The sequence below is a fragment of the Erythrolamprus reginae genome, chromosome 2 (assembly GCF_031021105.1).
Source record: "Erythrolamprus reginae isolate rEryReg1 chromosome 2, rEryReg1.hap1, whole genome shotgun sequence".
NCBI lineage: Eukaryota > Metazoa > Chordata > Lepidosauria > Squamata > Dipsadidae > Erythrolamprus > Erythrolamprus reginae.
This window is the reverse complement of record NC_091951.1, coordinates 172,025,164-172,045,092: the sequence shown is the minus strand read 5'-3', so window position 1 is coordinate 172,045,092 and position 19,929 is coordinate 172,025,164. Positions and strand designations below refer to the sequence as shown.

Below are 19,929 nucleotides of genomic sequence, written 5' to 3'. Positions count from 1 at the left end.
TTTCAGTGCAGATTGGGTGCTCTAGGGTGGAGCTCCATTTTCGCTACCCCACTGCGTCCCCCCCCGTCTGGGCAGTAGCCCAACCCTGGTCGTAGGCAAGAAAGGAGGTCTGGTCTTTGAAATCTTGGAGTACTCACGTCCAGTGGCAGGTTTCTCTTACCTTTTACTACCGGTGTGCTTAATAATAATAATAAATAATAATAATAATAATGATTCATGATTCATGATTGCGCTTCATAATGTGCAACCCTAGCACAATTTTACTTCCGCGCATTCTCAGAGGGATGATTTTGCTTCTGCACATGCTCAGAGAGGCGAAAAATCACAAAAATTTACAAAAAAAAGATGGCGGCTCACACTGACCAGCAAAGACAGCACCAGAGCCGGTGTGCCGAAATTGCATCACTGGCGGGCCAGTACCGGAGCATGCGGACCAGACCATACCAGTAGGAAACCACCTCTGCTCATATCTAATGATCTAACTGCCAATGCCTCCTGTAACAACATTGCCAAAAAGGCACTAAGAGTAGTCAGTCTAATCTTATGTAGCTTCTTCTCTGACAATGTTACACTGCTAACTAGAGCATACAGTACATTCGCTAGACCAATTTTCGAATACAGCTCACGTGTCTGGAATCCGCACTGCATGTCAGACATTGATACAATCAAGAGATTTCAAAAAGATTTCACGTGAAGTGTCCTTCATTCATCCACTCGCAACAGAATACCTTATTCCACCAGACTTGAAATTTTGGACTTAGACAACTTAGGACTACATCGCCTTCGAACCGATCTAAATATAGTTCATAAAATTACCTGCCACAAGGTCCTACCTGTCAATGACTACTTTAGCTTCAATCACAACAACACACATTAGATACAAACTTAATGTAAACTGCTCCAAACTTGATTGCAGAAAATACGACTTCAGCAACAGAGTGATAAAAGTCTGGAATGCTCTACCTGACTCTGTGGTTTCTTCTCCAAAATCTTTAACCTTACACGGTCTACTGTCCACCTCACCCCACTCCTAAGAGGTCTTTAAGGGGCGTGTATAAGCGCACCAGTGTGGCTACTGTCCTACTGTCCTCATTTATCTGTATTTACTTTTTAATGTTTATGTTTATACCCATACCTGCTATCTTGTACCTGGTTGACAAACAGACAAAGCTTGTACAGATGAGTAAGCAACATCACCAACCCAAAATGCTAATGCTGTAGTATTTCCCCTTGTGTGCTGAGTTAAGTCTTGGCAGCTTTCTACAAGCAGATGTTAACAGAGCGGCAGTCAATAGGAATAAAGGATTCTCAGAAATGTTTCTGGCAACTGCACTGGCTGCCGATCGGTTTCCGGTCACAATTCAAAGTGTTGGTAATGACCTTTAAAGCCCTACATGGCATTGGGGCAGAATACATCCAGAACAGCTTTATACCGCATGAATCCCAGCGGCCGATAATGTCACACAGAGTTGGCCTTCTCTGGGTCCCGTCGACCAAACAATGTCGTTTGGCGGGCCCCAGGGGAAGAGCCTTCTCTGTGGCGGCCCCGGCCCTCTAGAATCAACTCCCCCCAGAGATTAGAACGGCCCCCACCCTCCTTGTCTTTCGCAAATTACTCAAGACCCACCTTTGTCGCCAGGCATGGGGGAGTTAGGATATTCCTTCCCCTAGGCCATTACAAGTTATGTATGGTATGTTTGTGTGTATGTTTGGTTTTTATAATAAGGGTTTTTAGTTGTTTTATTAAATTGGATTGCTACATGTTGTTTTTTATCATTGTTGTTAGCCGCCCCGAGTCTGTAGAGAGGGGCGGCATACAAATCCAATAAATAATAATAATAATAATAATAATAATAATAATAATAATAATAATAATAATAATAATAATAATAAAAAAAAAATTGCACAAGAGTGTTTATTCTATGCGAACGCCTATGTGTGCATTTGGAATATCCCATATACACATACTCTATTAGGCTTGTGGGATCTCTTAATTAAACGCCATCAAATTGGGATCGCTTCTGGTCATCTCATTCATCTGTAGTGATGATCATTCATAGCTCAGGGATCTGTTGATATTATGTGGTTCTGATTTTAATTTCTCCTTCTACCTACCTAGCTACTACCGTGTTTCCCCGAAAATAAGACCCTGTCTTATAATTTTTTGAATCCTGAAATAAGCGCTTGGCCTTATTGCCCTGCACTTAAAAGCCTGATTGGGCTTATTCTCAGGGAAGGTCTTATTTTGGGGGAAACGGTACCTGCACACCTCTTATTTATGTTATGACGATTGCAGGGTCCTTGGGTCAAGTGATCACCTTTGGTGACTTCCTGACGAGCAAAGTCAATGGGGAAAGCCAGATTCAATTAACAACCATATTGCTAACTTAACAACTGCAGTGGCTTGCATAACAACTATGACAAAAAAGGTTGTAAAATGGAGCGAAACTCATTTAACAATTGTCTTGCATTTTAATTGTTTTCTTTCCTTCTTCTTAACTGTATCTTCAGATGAGTAACAAGAGGTCCAATAGCTTCCGCCAGGCCATTTTGCAAGGGAACAGGAGGCTATGCAGCAAGGCCCTCCTGGAGGAGACAGGACTCAGCCTTTCTCAGCGGCTGATTCGACACGTGGCATATGAGACGTTACCTCGTGAGATAGACCGGAAGTGGTACTACGACAGCTACACCTGCTGTCCTCCACCATGGTTCATGATTGCCATCACAATTGTAGAGGCAAGTACTGTCAAATGATGTGGGTGAGGTTTACCTAGTCTATTGTATTCTCTTTGGCCTGAAAATGGTTACGCTTGCGAGCCATCAGATAAAGTTGGGTGTCATCTAATCCCTATATAATTTAGACCAGGGGTGTCCAATCTTGGAAACTTTAAGACTTGTGGATTTTAACTTTAACAGAATGGCTGGCAGTTGAAGTCAGGTTGGGCTGAGAACTTCTGCAACTCTTCACATGGAAGTAAGATGTTCTACAACGGGGCCTCAAACTCAATTTCATTGAGGGCTGCATCAGGGCTGTGATTGACCTTGGGGAGGAGAGGGCAAGGCCAGGGTGGGTGTGGCCAGATTGACATTATTTGTGTTGGGGGCGCCTGTGGTAGCCTGAGCTCTCTGCCAGCGAAAATGGGCTCCCGAGCTCAATTTTTGGCTGTGATGGCCTCCTGCAACTCTCAGCCAAGGAAAACAGAGCTCAGGAGGACCACTCATGACCCTCCCAAGCTCCGTTTCCACTTGCAGAGGTACCAAGGGATTGGTCCTTTGCAGTTTCTAAGGCAGCCCTGCAGGCCATATCTGACCCATGGGGCCTTGAGCTTACAAGGTTCTTGTCAAACCTTGTTCTACAAGGTTGGTTGGGTTTTTAAAAAATCCATCATCCTTTTTACATGACAGTGAAAAAAGTCATGTTAGCAATTTTTGAGGGATAAGCAGCTCTGTTCCACCATAGACCTTCTGAATGGCTAGATCACATGAATAATATGATGTTTAAACCAAGGAAGTCCAGTCCAAGGAGTTTTAAGACGGGAAACCTGGACAGTATGATTCACCTACAGTTGGATAAATTACTGACTCTGAAGGACCATGGCGTTTTGGAGAATCAATTAAATGAATGAATGATGCCAAGTTCAAGATGAGGTCTCTTCCTTGCCACGAGGGAAATGGAAATAACATACAGCAGGAGTAAGCCTTTGGCCCTTTAATTTCTTGTTCGGTCCTTTGATCTCTCAAATAAAGCTTTATTTAAAGTTCAGCATAATGCTGAAATATATCTTCAGGCATTGCTTAATGGTTTTAATTACTTTATATTGAGCAATTAAACAAAAGTAATGGGATTGCAGTAGAAAGGATGACAGTTCATTTTAAAAATCTGAAAGGATGCAGATCATAACACTATGTTTGTAGAAGGTTTGTATAATGTACCTTCGGGTCTACCATGTATTTGTGCAATGGGTCAGTCTAGCATACAGGTAGTCCTCAACTTACAACAGTTCATTTAGCGACTGTTTGAAGTTACAACAGCAGTGAAAAATGTGAGTTATGACCCGGGCCGGGCAGTCGCGTCATGCCGTGGACGAATCTGGTCAATGTGCCTTTTCCAGAAGCGGCCGTCCAGAAGACCAACCTCATAGGACCATGGCTCCAATTCCCTGGCTATGATGGCGGGTATCCATGCTGGCCCCTCAGCATAGGAGCGAACAAAAACCTGAGCACCCACAGTCAGGCCCCGAGGGGAAGGCTCTGACCCTGAGAAGCCTAGTGCATACTGCGGGTGAAGTCTGTCCAGGACAATATGCAATTTGTGACCCATTAAAGTTCTGCCGGTGACTTGTTTGTGGTTACGCGGGGCGTGGAATACTGAGCTAACAGGACCCATTGGATTATGGTAGACAAAGTGGAGTCCCGAATTGAATATTTAGCTACATCAGGAGCCGCCAATGTGAGGGGGTCATCTGTGATGGCCAATACAGTGGAGGCTGGAGCCAGATCCACAAGGAGGTCTGGAAGCGGACATCGGCTTAAGGCATCTGCGTGAGCAATATGTCTCCCAGGCTGGTAAACTAAGTGATAGTAGTTAGCTAAAAATATAATCCACCGAGACATGCAGGGCGACAAAACAGCTGGGCTTTGATGGTTGCCTGACAATAAATCTAAAAGAGGTTGATGATCTGTCACCAGCTCAAAATCTCGGCCATATACATAGTCGTGGAAACGGCGGGCCCCTGTTATGAGCGCTAGGGCTTCTCGGTCAATCTGACCAAAATTCCGCTCTGCTTTGGCTAAGGTACTGGAAAAGAACGCCAGTGGTGCTTCAGATCCATTAGGCAACCTATGGCTAAGCACCGCGCCAACCCCAAAAGGGGTAGCATCACACAAGGCAAGTTTGGGGAATATTGGGCCAGTACTGCATTGGAGGTAAGTATATCCTTTACGGCCTTAAAAGCGCCCACCTCCCTTGGTCCCCAAGACCACCTGGCATTCTTATCTAAAAGGCGGTGAAGTGGCTCAGCCGAGGAAGCCTTGTGAGGAATAAATACTGCATAAAAATTGAGTAAGCCCAAGAAAGCTTGTAATTCTGCCTTGGAACGTAGTACCGGGGCATTTCTAATGGCCCGTGTCTTCTCAGATATTGCATTTGGAATATCTGCTGTTTGGGCGTTTGGATTCAAGAGTGCAAAGGCATCTCAGAATATTTATGAGACAACCTGCAATTCCTTAAATTGCATGTGCTTTTTCCCAGGGTCACAATGTAGGTCCACGATTCCAGCATGTCACAGTGATCACAATGTAATCTCACAATTCCAGGGAAAAAGGCAGCTCTTTTAAAGACTTGCCCGAAGGTGTCTGTGTGAAAATTCCCTCACATTCTGAAGCACCTTTCCTCCCTCCGATTAAAAGCTTTATGGGTTGTTGTTTTCTGGATATGCAAATAGAGTTTGGTTAATTGTGGGCTTTCCCTGCTCTCCTAGGTTGCCTTCTTTCTTTACAACGGAGTGGTCCTGGATAGGTTTGTGCTGCAAGTCACCCACCCCTTCTATCTGAAGAATTCATTATTATATCATCCTCAACTCCGTGCCCAGGCCTGGAGGTACCTCACCTACATCTTCATGCATGCAGGGTGAGTGCTGCGGAAATGTCAATGTCTCCATTGTGACACAGTATTAGGGTAGGGGGGTCAATCTCACAGCGTCCCAATGGTGTCACATGACCGTGTCGGGGTCACCCGTCCCCCCCTTCACTAAACCAGGCGTGGGGGTGGCCAGCCTGTGACAGATCTGGTTTGTGGCCTGGGAGTTTGACAGCCCTGAATTAGGGGAAAGATGGCAAGGGAGACTTGTGAGTGGCATACTTGGGCAGCCCTTAGAATCCAGTATCACAGCATGGCCCACTGCCCCTCACCTCTTTAAAATTATATTATTATTATTATTATTATTATTATTATTATTATTATTATTATTATTATTATTATTATTAATTAATTAATTAATTAACTTATTTATTAGATTTGTATGCCGCCCCTCTCCGAAGACTCGGGGCGGCTCACAACAATAATAGAAACAATATAACAGTGAAACAAATCTAATATTAAAAATAAAAACATATATAAAACCCCAGCAATTTTAATTCCCTGCTGTACCCCTGCCATAATTCCTAGTCACCAATGGTTACGTACCATCCGAATTTCTGGATTTTCACAACTGAACCATAAACTAATCTGATCGGCTGGGTCCCTATAGCATGGTAGGATAAAAAAGGAATTTTTATTTTTATCTAATTTGAAGTTCAATGTCCTGGAAGTCCTTGACTTACAACCATTCATTTAGTGACTGTTCAAAGTTACAACAGCACTGAAAAAAGTGACTTCTGAGCACTTTTCACATTTATGACCATTGCATCACATGATCAAAATTTGGATGCTTAGTTCTGGCTCATAGTTATGACGGTTGCAGTGTCCCTAGAGATCATGTGATCATCTTTTCTGAGCACGCAAGGCTCCCAATGGGGAAGGCAACCGAGATGGCTCTCATTGCAAGCGCCACATTGTTCTCTTTGGTGGCCGGGGTGGGGGGAAGAAAGGTGGGTGCTCTGAATCTCTCCAAGCAAAACCTACCAAAGGAGAGAGGCGCCCATGCAACGGAGGACAGAAGCCCAGATTTCCCCCATGCCTGCCAAGTTTCATTGCCAAGTGAGACATTTGTTAAGCGAGTTTGCCCCATTTTATGACCTTTCTTGCTGGAATTGTTAAGTGAATCCAGCTTTCCCATTGACTTTGCTTATCAGAAGGTTACAAAAATTTCCGGGATCCTGCAATCGTCATAATATGAACCAGTTTGCCAAGTGTCCAAATGTTGATCATGCAATCGTAGAGAAGCTGCAGTAGATTGTAAGTGTGAAAAATGTTCATGTTCTTTTTTCCAGTGTCCTTGTAACACTGAATGGTCATTGAATGAGCTCTTGTAAGTCGAAGATTACCTGTATTTACACACCAGAGATGAAATGCTTCCGGTTCGCTCATGCTTGTCGGTCGTAGGAGAGCCAGTCATGAAGGAAGCATAAGGCTCTACCCACCTGCCCGGATGCGGTCATTTGGGTTCTTTTACCCTCTGCGCATGGACAAAACCTTCTGTCCAGATAGGTGGGTGGAGCCTCACGTTCCCTTCACAACTGGCTCTCCTATGACCGGCAGGCATGAGTGAACCGGGAGCACTTCACTCCTGTTACACACCCTAAGTTTTCACGCACTTATTATAATATCTGGCTTCACCCTATCATTTTTTTCTGATCCTCCAGTTTCTAACTGGGCACTACAGAAACCTAACCTCAACATATGTGAAGAAAACCAAGCACCCTAAATTCCCTGGGATTTCTTTGAATGAAAGGCATTGACTTACTTTAAACACAGCCAACCACCCAGGAACTTTGAAAGATTTCAAAGCACTTTAGACATATTGCAGAACACTTTTCTTACTCCCAAAAAGCCAACCTTTGCCTTCACAAGTATCTCGTTGCCACTAGGCTGCTGTGTGGCTTGAAAAATGTGCTGAATCTTTTAATTATTCCGGGGTTTGGGGTTTTTTGTTTTTTTTTAACCCTTGGCTGGTTTCCAGGGAAATCTCTCGGAAGATCAAGTATCCAAAGTCTGCGGTCTGTACATACTAGACTGAACCGGCATTGGGTGATTATATTTTTTTGGCAGATTCTAAACCCTTTGGAAGTGCAAACCATCCCAGCCACACGGATATTCTCCACTTGAGAAGCAATGGGCGTTACGGATAGTAGTTTCTAAGAAAGCTGTGTAATATTTAAAGTGCTCGGCAATCACTTCCAGCCAAGTTGCCCGAATTAAGATTATTTCACCCAGCTGGAGAACAAAATAATTCTCAAAGAAAGTAATAATGGCATTTGTGCTTTTTAATGGCGAGGCCATTATTCTGCTCCACACCCTTCCACCAAAGGGCAAATGGACACAAAAGTGGGGGAAACTATTGTTGCCCTGCTTCCTGCTGTGACTTTAAAATGTTAATGAGGATCTCTTAATTTTTTATGCTGATCTGCCTTTTTTTGGGATGGGGGGGGGGGGACATGACAGCTAGAATGTATTCTGGGAAAAGGGGGAGCTGCTTAGGCTTCCCCAGAGCACCCCGAACCATGTGCTGTTCATGTTCCAGTCCTGACAAGGAAAAGGCTTCTAAGCCCCCACAGTTGTAAAATTTAGCTTTCCCTTTTTAAGGCAGAAAGCCCATGAATGATCTGTGAGGGCCCCATGCAAGGGCCCGCTTGCTTGGTCCCAAAGAAGGGGAAGCCTGGATAAATCAATTATATTGTCATCCAAAGAATGACACATTCAGAGCATGTGAAAGCTAATTATGTTTTATGGGCCCTTATTGACGAAGGGGCTCTGATGCGCTTGGCTGCTACAGGAGCTGTTTAGCTGAAGGGGAGGCTCGTTTTTAAAGGACCAGCCAACCACTGGGCAAGCAGAAACATCGGGCAGAAATAAATCACTGCACTTCAAGAGATCTGATTTAAAAGACGGTTAAATTCATTGTTAGGGTAAAACCACGAAGCTTCCCGTGACGTTTCTTGTTATTTAAGTCTGCATTTAGCTGTGATTCTTTTAGTATAAGGGGAAAGCTAGTATTTAAAATCTTGTTTCAAACTTTCCCCCTCATTTTCACTCTAAACAATATGTTTTGGTTAAATGTTATGATCGGTGATTGTTGCATAAGGATGCACACACAGAGAGTTTGCAATCCGCCCCGCTTCAACTTAAACAATTATGATAATCAGCAGGATTTTATTTTATTTTTTAAACTCCCCAGAAGAAAATCTGGGCCTGACATCAAATGGTAAATCTTGAACAACCGAGCTGTTCAGTATTCTTGGATACATACCATCTGGCTCGGGAGATTGGCAATTTTTTAATTAGTTCATTTATCGCCTTTATTTGTGCAATTCAAGCAGAATGGTTGATGGATCCAACTTTTTGGGGAGAGAATGAAGTCTGGATGTAAAGAATTCAATCTTTCTATAGTCTCCATCTCTTCTTGTAACGTTCTTGTTAAATAATGAAGTAGCAGTTTCCTTTTTCACAAGTTGCTTAAAATCCTGTGTACTTTACTGGCCACATTATACACTACACAGTGTTCAAACCATGTGGGGTTTGTACTTCTGGAGTTTAGGGGGAAAATACAGCTGTTTACATGTGCAAATTCTCTTAACAGAGAGTGTACATTTTTCTTGTTAAAATTGATTATTCAAGAAGCTTTTAAAAAACAAAAGCAAATAATTCTCCTTTCATTCTTTGATATATAAATTTCTCCAATATGGACTTTTAAAAGTCAATCCTCCAGGCGGTAGAAGTTCCCCATGGACGTTTTAAAGCCACAGTTGGGTACTGCGGGCGTGTCCCCCTATCTATCGTCCCCTACTCTCAGATCCTATTCCCACCCCACTAGCCCTTATAATAGCGAGTCCTGCATCAGTTGTAACTGGGTCTGGCCAGTGTCTTGTTGCAGAGAGCAGGTTGCACATCTTCCCAAGCAATCAAGGCACACCCAGCACCAACAAGGGCTGGAAGAAGCTCCAGCAAGAATGAGGCACCAGAAAATCAGCCCCAGACGCTTCTCCATCCCCTGCCACTGCTCTTACCTTCTCAGGCTAGGCAAGGAGTGACTGGGAGGGGAGAGCGAGGGGCAGGAGTGACAGGGAGGGGAGGGTGAGGGATCAGCCAACAGAGAGCCACAGCAGAGGGCCCAAAAAGCCGGATGTGGCTCTAAAGCTGCAGATTGCACACCCTTGGTCTAGATTATTCATTCATTCATTTGCTTGTTTGTTATTTTCACATCTTTGGTGTAAAAGTTTTCCACCCTCTGCGAGATAGCAGAGCAGGGAATAGTACCTTGCATTGCCAGGAATTATCCAGTTCATTCGAGTTCAGATTTGTACCAGTCCATGGTCTTAATTACTGATTGATTAATAGTAACTTAACTGTGATTAAGATATAATAATTATGGTTAATTGAGCTGGGTGGTTAAACATGTAGCGTTCAAAGACAGACTTCTTAAACCGTAATTATTACATTATTTTTAAATTAAGGAGCATGTCTGTTGGAATACTCTTTGGAAAACTAAGAAGCCAGACAGTCTAGTGCTTTTAAATTGTCCTTTAACCTAAATAATATTTTATCAGGGTGGCTATATAAAGGCTTTGATAATGTTCTTGCAAAATATCACTCGGGGAATAATAATAACAATAATGAAAATAAAATAAAATAAAAGGAATAAAAATAAACAGTGCTGTTTCCTCAGGATAGAACACCTTGGACTCAACGTAGTCCTTCAGCTTCTGGTTGGCGTTCCCCTTGAAATGGTTCATGGTGCGACAAGGATTGCATTCGTCTACATTGCTGGAGTGATCGCAGGTAAGCTCTGTGACGGATACTGGTGAGCCATCATTATTTTGGGCCCCACGGGAAAGTTTAAAAGCTTCCCGCTGTTTTCCATTGCATCAATTAGAAAAGCATTTGCCCTCCATCCTAGTCAACCTCAGCATTTCTGAACCAAGGTTGTAATTCTGGAATTCTTTAACTTGGGTGACTGCCCTTGTCAATGAAACTGAGAGTGTTAATATTCTTTTATGTGTCTGTCATTCAATGAACTCTACAATCATTTAGTGAACCAATTGTCCGCAATGGGGCTTTTTTTTTTTTTTACTAAAAACAACAAGAAAATGCTAGCATGGGAAACAGCCAAAAACACAGACTAGTTGCTGGGCACCCAAAATATGGTTTTATTTATTTATTTATTGGATTTGTATGCCGCCCCTCTCCGAAGACTCGGGGCGGCTAACAACAGTAATAAAACAATGTGCAATAATAATTCAATAAATACTAAAAATGATTTAAAAACCCCATTAATATAAAAAACCAAACATACATACAGACATACCACACATGAAATTGTAAAGGCCCAGGGGGAAAGAGCATCTCAATTCCCCCATGCCTGGCGGCAGAGGTGGGTTTTAAGGAGCTTACAAAAGGCAAGGAGGGTGGGGGCAATTCTAATCTCTGGGGAGAGTTGGTTCCAGAGGGCCGGGGCCGCCACAGAAAAGGCTCTTCCCCTGATCCGCGGAGGTAGGAGGCAGGCAGCCTTTGGAACTTCTAATACAGTCTGTAAGTGCCTTTTTGGCATCCATCTATCATAACTGAGGACTGCTTGTGGGGTTTTGGTTAATTTTTTGGTTAGAATGAAAAGGCAATTAACTTGCTTATAACCCAGGAATCTATTAGAATAGATGAGAGTGTTTCATACACTGATTTTTACATTTGTGTTACACTTGTCCTGTTAGTCTATCTTTTCTGTTTTTTTTTAATTAAGAGGTTTTTTAAGTTGAAAGATGCTGGGTAGGTGAAAAATCTAAAATGTAATTAAAACAATAAAGCCGAGCAAGGTGTGTTCATTTGTTATGTGGCTTGAGACATGATCTTTTGCTGTTATTCCTCTTTCAACCTCCCCTGTCAGACCTTCTTGTCTTTGCGCTAATGAACAAATGATGTTTTAATAAAAGTATGGTTTAACCAAACAGAAATAAGATATTTTCTGCCATGTGAAAATAAACAAAGGCTGAAAGTATAATTGTTATAATGGGATGGCAAAATTATAAATGGGAGCTCAATAAACATCTGAGGATTTATAACTTGGAACCTGGATATCTGATGGCAGTGATGGAAATGGCAGGATTTATGTTGAGAAGGAGAGGGAGGCCAGGAGAAAAAAAATGAATTTGGAAAATTCACTTTGCATAGTGGGAAGGATCCTCCTTTATGGCAGTGGTCACCAACCTGTCAGACCTCAGAGACCACTAAATTCATAATTTTATATCCCGTGGACCACTAATTAGATTTTTTTAAAAGATAAATAGTATTTAGTGTGATATAAAAAATGCAAATATTTTTTCTGCGGTCGACCAAAATTTTCTTGTGGACCACCAGTGGTCCACGGACCATTAGTTGGTGACCACTGCTTTATGGAACATGCCCTTATAGAGTTCTCTTTTCAGGTCGAACCAATTTATTATTATTATTATTATTATTATTATTATTATTATTATTATTATTATTATTTATTAGATTTGTATGCCGCCCCTCTCTGTAGACTCGGGGTGGCTTACAGCAATGATAAAAACAATATACTGTATAATGACAAATCTAATAGTTAGAATCTAAAATAACAATAACACATTTAAAAAGTCTAAAAAACAAGAAAACCCAATATAGAAAAAACATACATACAGTCATATCATACACAGAAAACTACATAGGCAGGGGAGATGTTTCAGTTCCCCCACGCTTGACGACAGAGGTGGGTTTTAAGGAGTTTACGAAAGGCAGTAGCTAATTGAGAACAAATGTTGAGATGAGGCTGCAATGTAAGCATATTTACAGACTTCACATATGACAATTTCTTCTTCGCCTTTTCCTTTCTCTTATTTGTTACCTATCTGAAATATGTCCTGTCAGCAGGGTTATTTCCCTTCCCGAACAAATTTTCTCTGGAAATGAAAGTGACAGGAAGAGCAATGGGAAGAACCAGGAAGCTTTTAAAAACAGAGAGGCTGGTGTCATCTGGGCCACTCATAAAATTCTGTTAATAAAACAATTGCAAAATAAAAAACCCTCTCCTCCCTTATTCCTTTTGATTTTCTGACATTTTCTTGTTTGTGGTATTAATGAGAGCCGGTATAATATAATGGTTAAGTTGCTACTTTGAGAATGGAGAACGTCATATTCATGTCCCCAGACATACACTGGAGTGATTATGGGATGACTACCCTCTCTGTCTCTTGGGGCACATTTCCTTCTGTGGAGATAAATTAGGGGACCTTATAAATATTGCCTTGAGCTTCCAAAGGAAAAATGGAATACAAATGCAAATGCTAAAGCTAAAGCTAATAATAGTAATAGATGGTAAATGATGCAGTGGTTTCTTCTCTGTTTAATTTTAGGGAAGAACATTATGTACATTCAAAGCCAGTTTGGTATCGTGGTCAAAGTGCTGGCCTAGAAACCAGGATACTGGGAGTTCTAGTCCTGCCTTAGAACCATGAAAATCAGATGGGTGACATTGAGCCAGTCATTCATTCTCAACCCAAACCACCTCACAGGATTGTGGTTATGAGGGAAAGAGGAGAAGCAAGGAGTATTATGCATGTCCCCCGCCTTCAGTTATTTATAAAAATAATAATGGCAAGATGCAAATAAAGAAATTATCTCCCTGCTAGCGGTCAGAAAGTCACTCCCCCAACTTCCCGGTGTTTTAAAGGGGCCTTCAGCAAGCAGGACTGATGCCCCCTTTACTTCCTCTTCTTTGTTCCCATTTGGGTTTGTTGTCTCTGCCATTTTTTGCTCTTTTTTGGCATTGTATCATTTTCTTGTTTTAAATGTATTTAACAATTTGAATACTGTACTGCCCAACATCACCAGGATGGCAGAATGTACATTTAATAAATTATTAGACACCATGATATGACATTCTTATTCTTATTACTATTATGGCTTTTTCCTAGGAGCCTGTGGGTAACAAGTCTACCTATATTCATTGTACGCACATAATTGTGTATATTCCAACCTTCATATCTTTCACAGGTGATACGGCCCACTGCAGTGATGGCGAACATATGGCATGGGTGCCACAGGTGGCACGGGGAGCCTTATCTACTGGCACATGAGCCATTGTCCTAGCTCAGCTCCAAAGTGCATGTGTGTGCCTGCCAGCCGATTTTTGGCTTGCACAGAGGCTCTGGGAGGGCATTTTTGGCTTCCAGACAGCCTCCAGAAGGATGGGAGAAGGTGTTTTTACCCTCCCCTGGCTCCAGGGAAGCCTTTGGAGCCTGGGGAGAGTGAAACACAAGCCTAAAACCCACCAGAAGTTGGGAAACAGGCAGTTTCCAGCCTCCAGAGGTTCTCCAGGGGGAAACTGTTTTTGCCCCTCCACAGGCATTGAATTATGGGTGTGGGCACTCACACATGTGCGATAGTGTGCACGCATGTTCTTTCAGCACCTGAGGAAAAAAAGGTTCTCCATCACGAGCCTCACATTACAGGTGGAGACAAAAGAGCTTATAGGAGGGAGATTCAAAAATCTATCCACACGGTGTTTGGGAAACAACCTGCACCTGAACATCAGCAAGACAAAAGAGATGGTGTTAGACTTCCGGAAGAAGAGAGAGGAACCTGCCCCTCTTCACATCGAGGGGGGCTGTGTGGAGAGAGTTTCCTCCTTTAAATTCCTGGGAGTCTACCTCAGCGAGGATCTCACTTGGAAAATCAACACAACCCAGGTGCCCAGAAAAACCCAACAGATACTCCACTTCCTGAGGGCCTTGAGAAAGAAACAAAGTGGAACAACAACTGATGACCTCCTGTTGCGGGTCCACAATAGAAAGCGTCCTCACTCAATGCATTACAGTGCTGACAGCCGCGGATAGAAAGACATTACAGAGGGTGGTGAGCACAGCACAAAACATTGTGGGCTGTGCCCTGAGAACACCAGAGGACATCGCTAGGGCTCGCTGCCTTGGAAGAGTGAGGAAAATCCTCAGGGACGACACACAACCTGGTCAGCACTTCTTTATTCTCCGCACACTGGGAAGGAGATATAGAGCCATAGGCAGCCGTACAAACAGGCTGAAGAACAGTTTTTATTCATGGGCTAACAGACTTCTGAATGGAAAATAACTTTACAACATCGTACGACTGACTTGCAGGGCTGACGCAATGTACAATAAGCTCACGTGGAGCAGTAAGATTGTGTGTTTGTTAGTAGGATTCACTGGGCCAGGGATTTTTTATCTTTCACTGTGAGTTGTATTGGGTTGCACGAAGAGAGGCCAGCCAATCCCATTGTACACATGTTGTACTCTGACAATAAAGGTTTGAATTGTACTGAATTTTGAATAGTGTCTGTTCTTTAGACCAGAAACATAGAAGGTTGGATGTGGAGAGTCCCAAGAAATAAATAGAGTAGTCCTGTACTTTCCACTATCTTTTTCTTTATCTTGCATGAAGCCTTTTTTCTGGGTATGAATTTGTTGTTGCGCCAGCTTTGACTTGGTGTGCCATCCCTCCAGTGAAGGGCTGCAAAAAATTTTACTATCACACTGTGGGCATGGCTTGTTTTGTGGGTGTGGCTTGCCAGCCATGTGACTAGGTGGGAGTGGCTTGACAGTCATGTGATCGGGGTGGCTTAAAAGTCATGTGACTGCTTTAAAAGTGGCCAAGTTAACATCACTCACATCAAGGGTTTGGGTTAGGGTGCCTGGCCTCTCCTCAAAGAGATACAATTTCCCTATCTATTTACTATTACTGAACATCCAAAATATACTATTTAATTCTATGTATATATGCCATATGTGTACATACATATTACACACAGGCACACAAAATTATTTCTTTGTTTGTTTGTTTGTTTATTTATTTAATTATCTATCTATCTATCTATCTATCTATCTATCTATCTATCTATCTATCTATCTATTTATTAGATTTGTATGCCGCCCCTCTCCGTAGATTCGGTAGACTTATCTACTATATAAACTGTGTGTATGTACACACGCACACACAGCTCTTCTAAAATTATACACATCCAACCTCATTTACTGTGATAGGAAAAACATACTCAAAGCCCAGAAAAGGGGGGGGGGGGGGTTTCAAAATTTTTCTACCAGTTCTGTGTATCTGACCCTACCCATAGGAGCCCATCACTGCATCCCTCCATTATTTTATTCCCAAACGTTTATTCGACAGGAAGCCCTGTAAACCACCTTCCAACAAGGGACCGTGTTATTGCATGTTATGTCACAAATGATCAGTGTACTTTTCATTTGATTTCTAAAGCTGTTAACAAGCACATGGCTATCCTGGCAATAACTACAGCAAAGACAGTCTTGTTGCAATTAACTTCAGTGAGCAATAACTCTCCCCTGAAGTGATTTTTTTGCAGTGTAATTTACCAGTTGGTTGCCCATAAACTGTTGGCTGGTTGCAACCTGGAAATTTTTATTCACTTAATCAGAACAACCAAGCGGAAAAAGAAAACTCGAGTCTCGTGGTTTATTATTGTGGCATTTTCTTTGGGCTTCTTAGCTGGGCACCAATAGTTTCTCACACAACACTGTGCATGATTGAAACGTCTTGTGCAAGGAAGTTTTTTTTAAAAAAAACACTAAACAACATACCAACAGTGACATTAGCTCATGATTTCTGTTAATGTTATTTTTATGGAATAGGCTGAGATGGCCTGAGGCACTCATACTGCTAAGCCATAAATTATGTTTTATAAACCCCAATAGCTTCTAGGACATCGCAAAAGGGATGGGCTGTACGCAGGGCCCAAATTACTGCTACGTGCCTAATAAATGTTGTGATTCCGTCTGAGGCCCCTCAGGGAACAGCTGATCCTCTGCCGGCTTCCTGCTCAGAGGGGGAGGATGAGGAACAGGAGGTTCAGGCAGACAGGGAGGAGGAATCTCAGGCTGAGGGAGAGGGAGGACAGCTAGAGTCCTCCGAGAGGGAGCTCTCCCCAGCAAGCAGCCTGGATTCCTTAGATGAAAATGCACAAGCAATAATCGATCTCCGGCAGAGAAGAGCAACACAACGAAGGGGACAATTAGCCAGGTACTTTCAGCACTAAAGAGGCAACAGCTGGGTTTGGGTGTGGTGCTCTCTGGAAAGGCTGAAAAGGCAGACCCACCCTTCATGGCTTGTGGAGTATTATCTTTGGGAGTCCTGGGACCTGGCTGTGATCTTTGGCATCTTGGAATTCTGGTTTGTGACTTTGAATACTGAAACCTTGGGGGGAAAAGGTGTGGGTCTTATTCTCTACAGTGGTGGGTGTGCCAGCAAGAAGTCTGCTGTATTGTCTGGCCACCAGGACTCTGCTGTGAAGTCTCATAGCCTGCCTGTTGGGAAGAACAGGTTTTTCTCTGTGTTTATTTTTCAAACTATAAAGTGCTTTTGCTTTTACCAGCGTGTCTGGTTGCTTTTTCCAGTTGGTGTTGAAGTCTGGGGGCACCCAGACAGAACAATAAAGTTGTCTCTTATTGCCGTTGCTAAACTGTTTGCCACCATTTTGAGGCAAGACTCATAAATACACTAATGAACATTTAAGGAAAGAACAGGGCCTAAAACCTACACGCTTTCAAATGAGCTTTTCTCACATTATGTGTTATCAGAGCTCTACCCAGCCCACTCTGACCTTCATTTTCCTGAAATATTTTAAGTTTAGCTATAAAATGTTTATGACTGGTGAGGGACAAACACCATCTCATGACCTGTTTCTGGCCTCTTACTGCTTATTGAGGCCCCCAAGCAGCTGCTGGGAGAGATCATATACTGCTCAAAAAAATAAAGGGAACACTCAAATACCACATCCTAGATCTGAATGAATGAAATATTCTCATGGAATACTTTGTTCTGTACAAAGTTGAATGTGCTGACAACAGCACGTGAAATGGATTGTCAATCAGTATTGTTTCCTATGTGGACAGTTTGATTTCACAGAAGTTTGATTTACTTGGAGTTATATTGTGTTGTTTAAGTGTTCCTTTTATTTTTTTGAGCATTATATATTGGACCAAGCAGGGAATTGTTTGGATTCATTAGGTTTAAGGAATTGTCCAATGGGGGCCCCCCACCAATTCATCTATTTAACATCATTCCTCTCTTGCAAAAGGAGCTGATCCAAGTACCGGTAGTTTAAAAGCTATAAAAACACAAAAAAGTAAACAATATTCAAAGCATTTGTACATGCTCAGGCTCACAGCAACAACACAGTTGACCCTCACAACAGTTCATTTAATGACTGTTTAAAGTTAAAAATGGAACTGGAAAAAAAGTGTCTTATGATGGTTTTTCACACCTAGGACTTTGCAGCATCCCCATGGTCACACGGTCAAAATTCAGATGCTTGGACAACTGATTCATATTTATGATGGTTGCAGTGTCCCAGGGTCATGTGATCATTATTTGCAACCATCTGACAAACAAAGTCAATGGGAAAATCATCTTCACCGAACCATCGTGTTACTAATTTTACCAAGATTCACTTAACAACTTGTGGCAAGAAATGTCATAAAATGGGGTAAAGTTCACATAACAACCGTCTCGCTTATTAGCAGAAATGTTGAGCTCAGTTGTGGTCGTAAGGCAAACAAGGGTATAAGAATTAAGCCGTAGCCAAGTTAAATGCCTATGTTTTTCTCTGCTAGTGGAATGCACTCTTCCAAAACAGGATGGTAATCTAAATTCTGGAAGCGGTATAAAAGAAACTGTAATTATATTTAATACATCTGGCAAGCAGGCTTGCTTTTAAACTCATTAACAACTCCCCCTCAGGATGTAGGGCTGAAACACACTAATTTTAAACCCATTAAATGCTTTATATATTTTTACTTTAAATAAAAAATAATTTTTTTTTTACAGATGCTTAGGACAGTGACGGCGAACCTTTTTTGGCTCAGGTACCAAAAGGGTGTGCACGCATGTGATAGCATGCATGTGCGTGCCCACACCCATAACGCAATGCCCTAACCCTGCGCATACGCACAACCCCCACGCTGCCCTCCCCCATGCATGCACACAAGTCTCACTGAAGACTTTGGGCTTCCAGTAGGACCACTGGGCTGTTTTTCAGGGTTCAGTAAGCTTCCCTGAAGCATGGAGAGAGTGAAAAAAAGAAGGCTGAAAATCAGCTGACCGGCGCACTGGAGCTGACATAGGGCAACGCCTCACATGCCCTCAGATATGGCTCTGCGTGCTATCTGTGCAGTGAAGCGCTACCAACATTTTTACTACTACACTGTGAATGTGGCTTATGCATTTTCTTTCAAAATCTTTCAGTGCAAATTGGGTGCTCTGGGGTGGAGCTCCATTTTCGCTACCCCACTGCATTTCCCCCCCCCCCCCGGTCCAGGCAGCAGCCCACACCTGCATCTGTGCTACATGTGCCATAGGTTCACCATCATTGGCCTAGGACAGTGATGGTGAACCTATGGCACGGGTGCCACCGGTGGCACACGCAGCCATATCTGCTGGCACACGAGCCATTGCTCAACTCCAACGTGCATGTGTGTGCTGTCCAGATTTTTGGCTCCCGCAGAGGCTCTGGCAGGGTGTTTTTGGCTTCCAAAGAGCCTCCGGGCAGGTGGCGGAGGGCATTTTTACCATCTTCTGGCTCCAGGGAAGCTTTGGAGCTTGGGGAAGGTAAAACGTGAGCCTACTGGGTCCGCCAGAAATTGGGAAACAGCCGTTTGCGGCCTCCATAGGGGCCTCTGTGGGGTGGAGGAACCTGTTTTCTCCCTCCCCAGGCAATGAATTATGGCCGTGGGCACTTGGGTATGCGTGATAGCGCACGCGCACACTCTTTTGGCACTTGAGAGGAAAAAGGTTCACCACCACTGGCCTAGGACATCCCGGAAAAGCATGTAGTGGAGTCTAGTAGCTGAAAGGGAAGCCAACCTATTCTTATGGTGAAAAATATATATGATCCCCCTATTTTGGAGTAGGGGCACAGGTGGGCTACTGCCCAGACGGGGGTTGAGCTTTCTCTGCAAAGGCTGAGTAACAGGACAACTTATTGGACAGTAAAATGATATTAGCCCTTCCATCACAGCAGATGGCAGTAGCTACCCAATCTTGGCTGATCTCAAAAAAATTAAAGAGGGATTGATCTGGTTGGATATAAGACCAAGAAGAAATCCTAAAGTTTTTCACCTGACTGGGTAATTGAAAATATATCTATATATATATATTGGTAGAAGAAAAATGCAAACTGTTTCTGTTTTGTTCACATGTCCATATAGATTGGGGTTTGAACTCTCAGAATCTTTTTCTAGAAAATACAGATAGTCTTTGACTTA

At 42.8% G+C, this 19,929-nt stretch overlaps 1 protein-coding gene across 1 annotated transcript in view; it reads left to right on the top strand.

Moving 5' to 3' along the window:
- RHBDL3 (rhomboid like 3) overlaps positions 1–19,929 on the top strand; it is a 163,596-nt gene that overhangs the window by 124,099 nt on the left and 19,568 nt on the right. Inside the window, exons 5-7 of the mRNA XM_070735999.1 lie at positions 2,512–2,736; positions 5,481–5,629; positions 10,323–10,435. Coding sequence (XP_070592100.1) covers positions 2,512–2,736; positions 5,481–5,629; positions 10,323–10,435 — 487 coding nt within the window. The remainder of the gene's footprint in view (positions 1–2,511; positions 2,737–5,480; positions 5,630–10,322; positions 10,436–19,929) is intronic.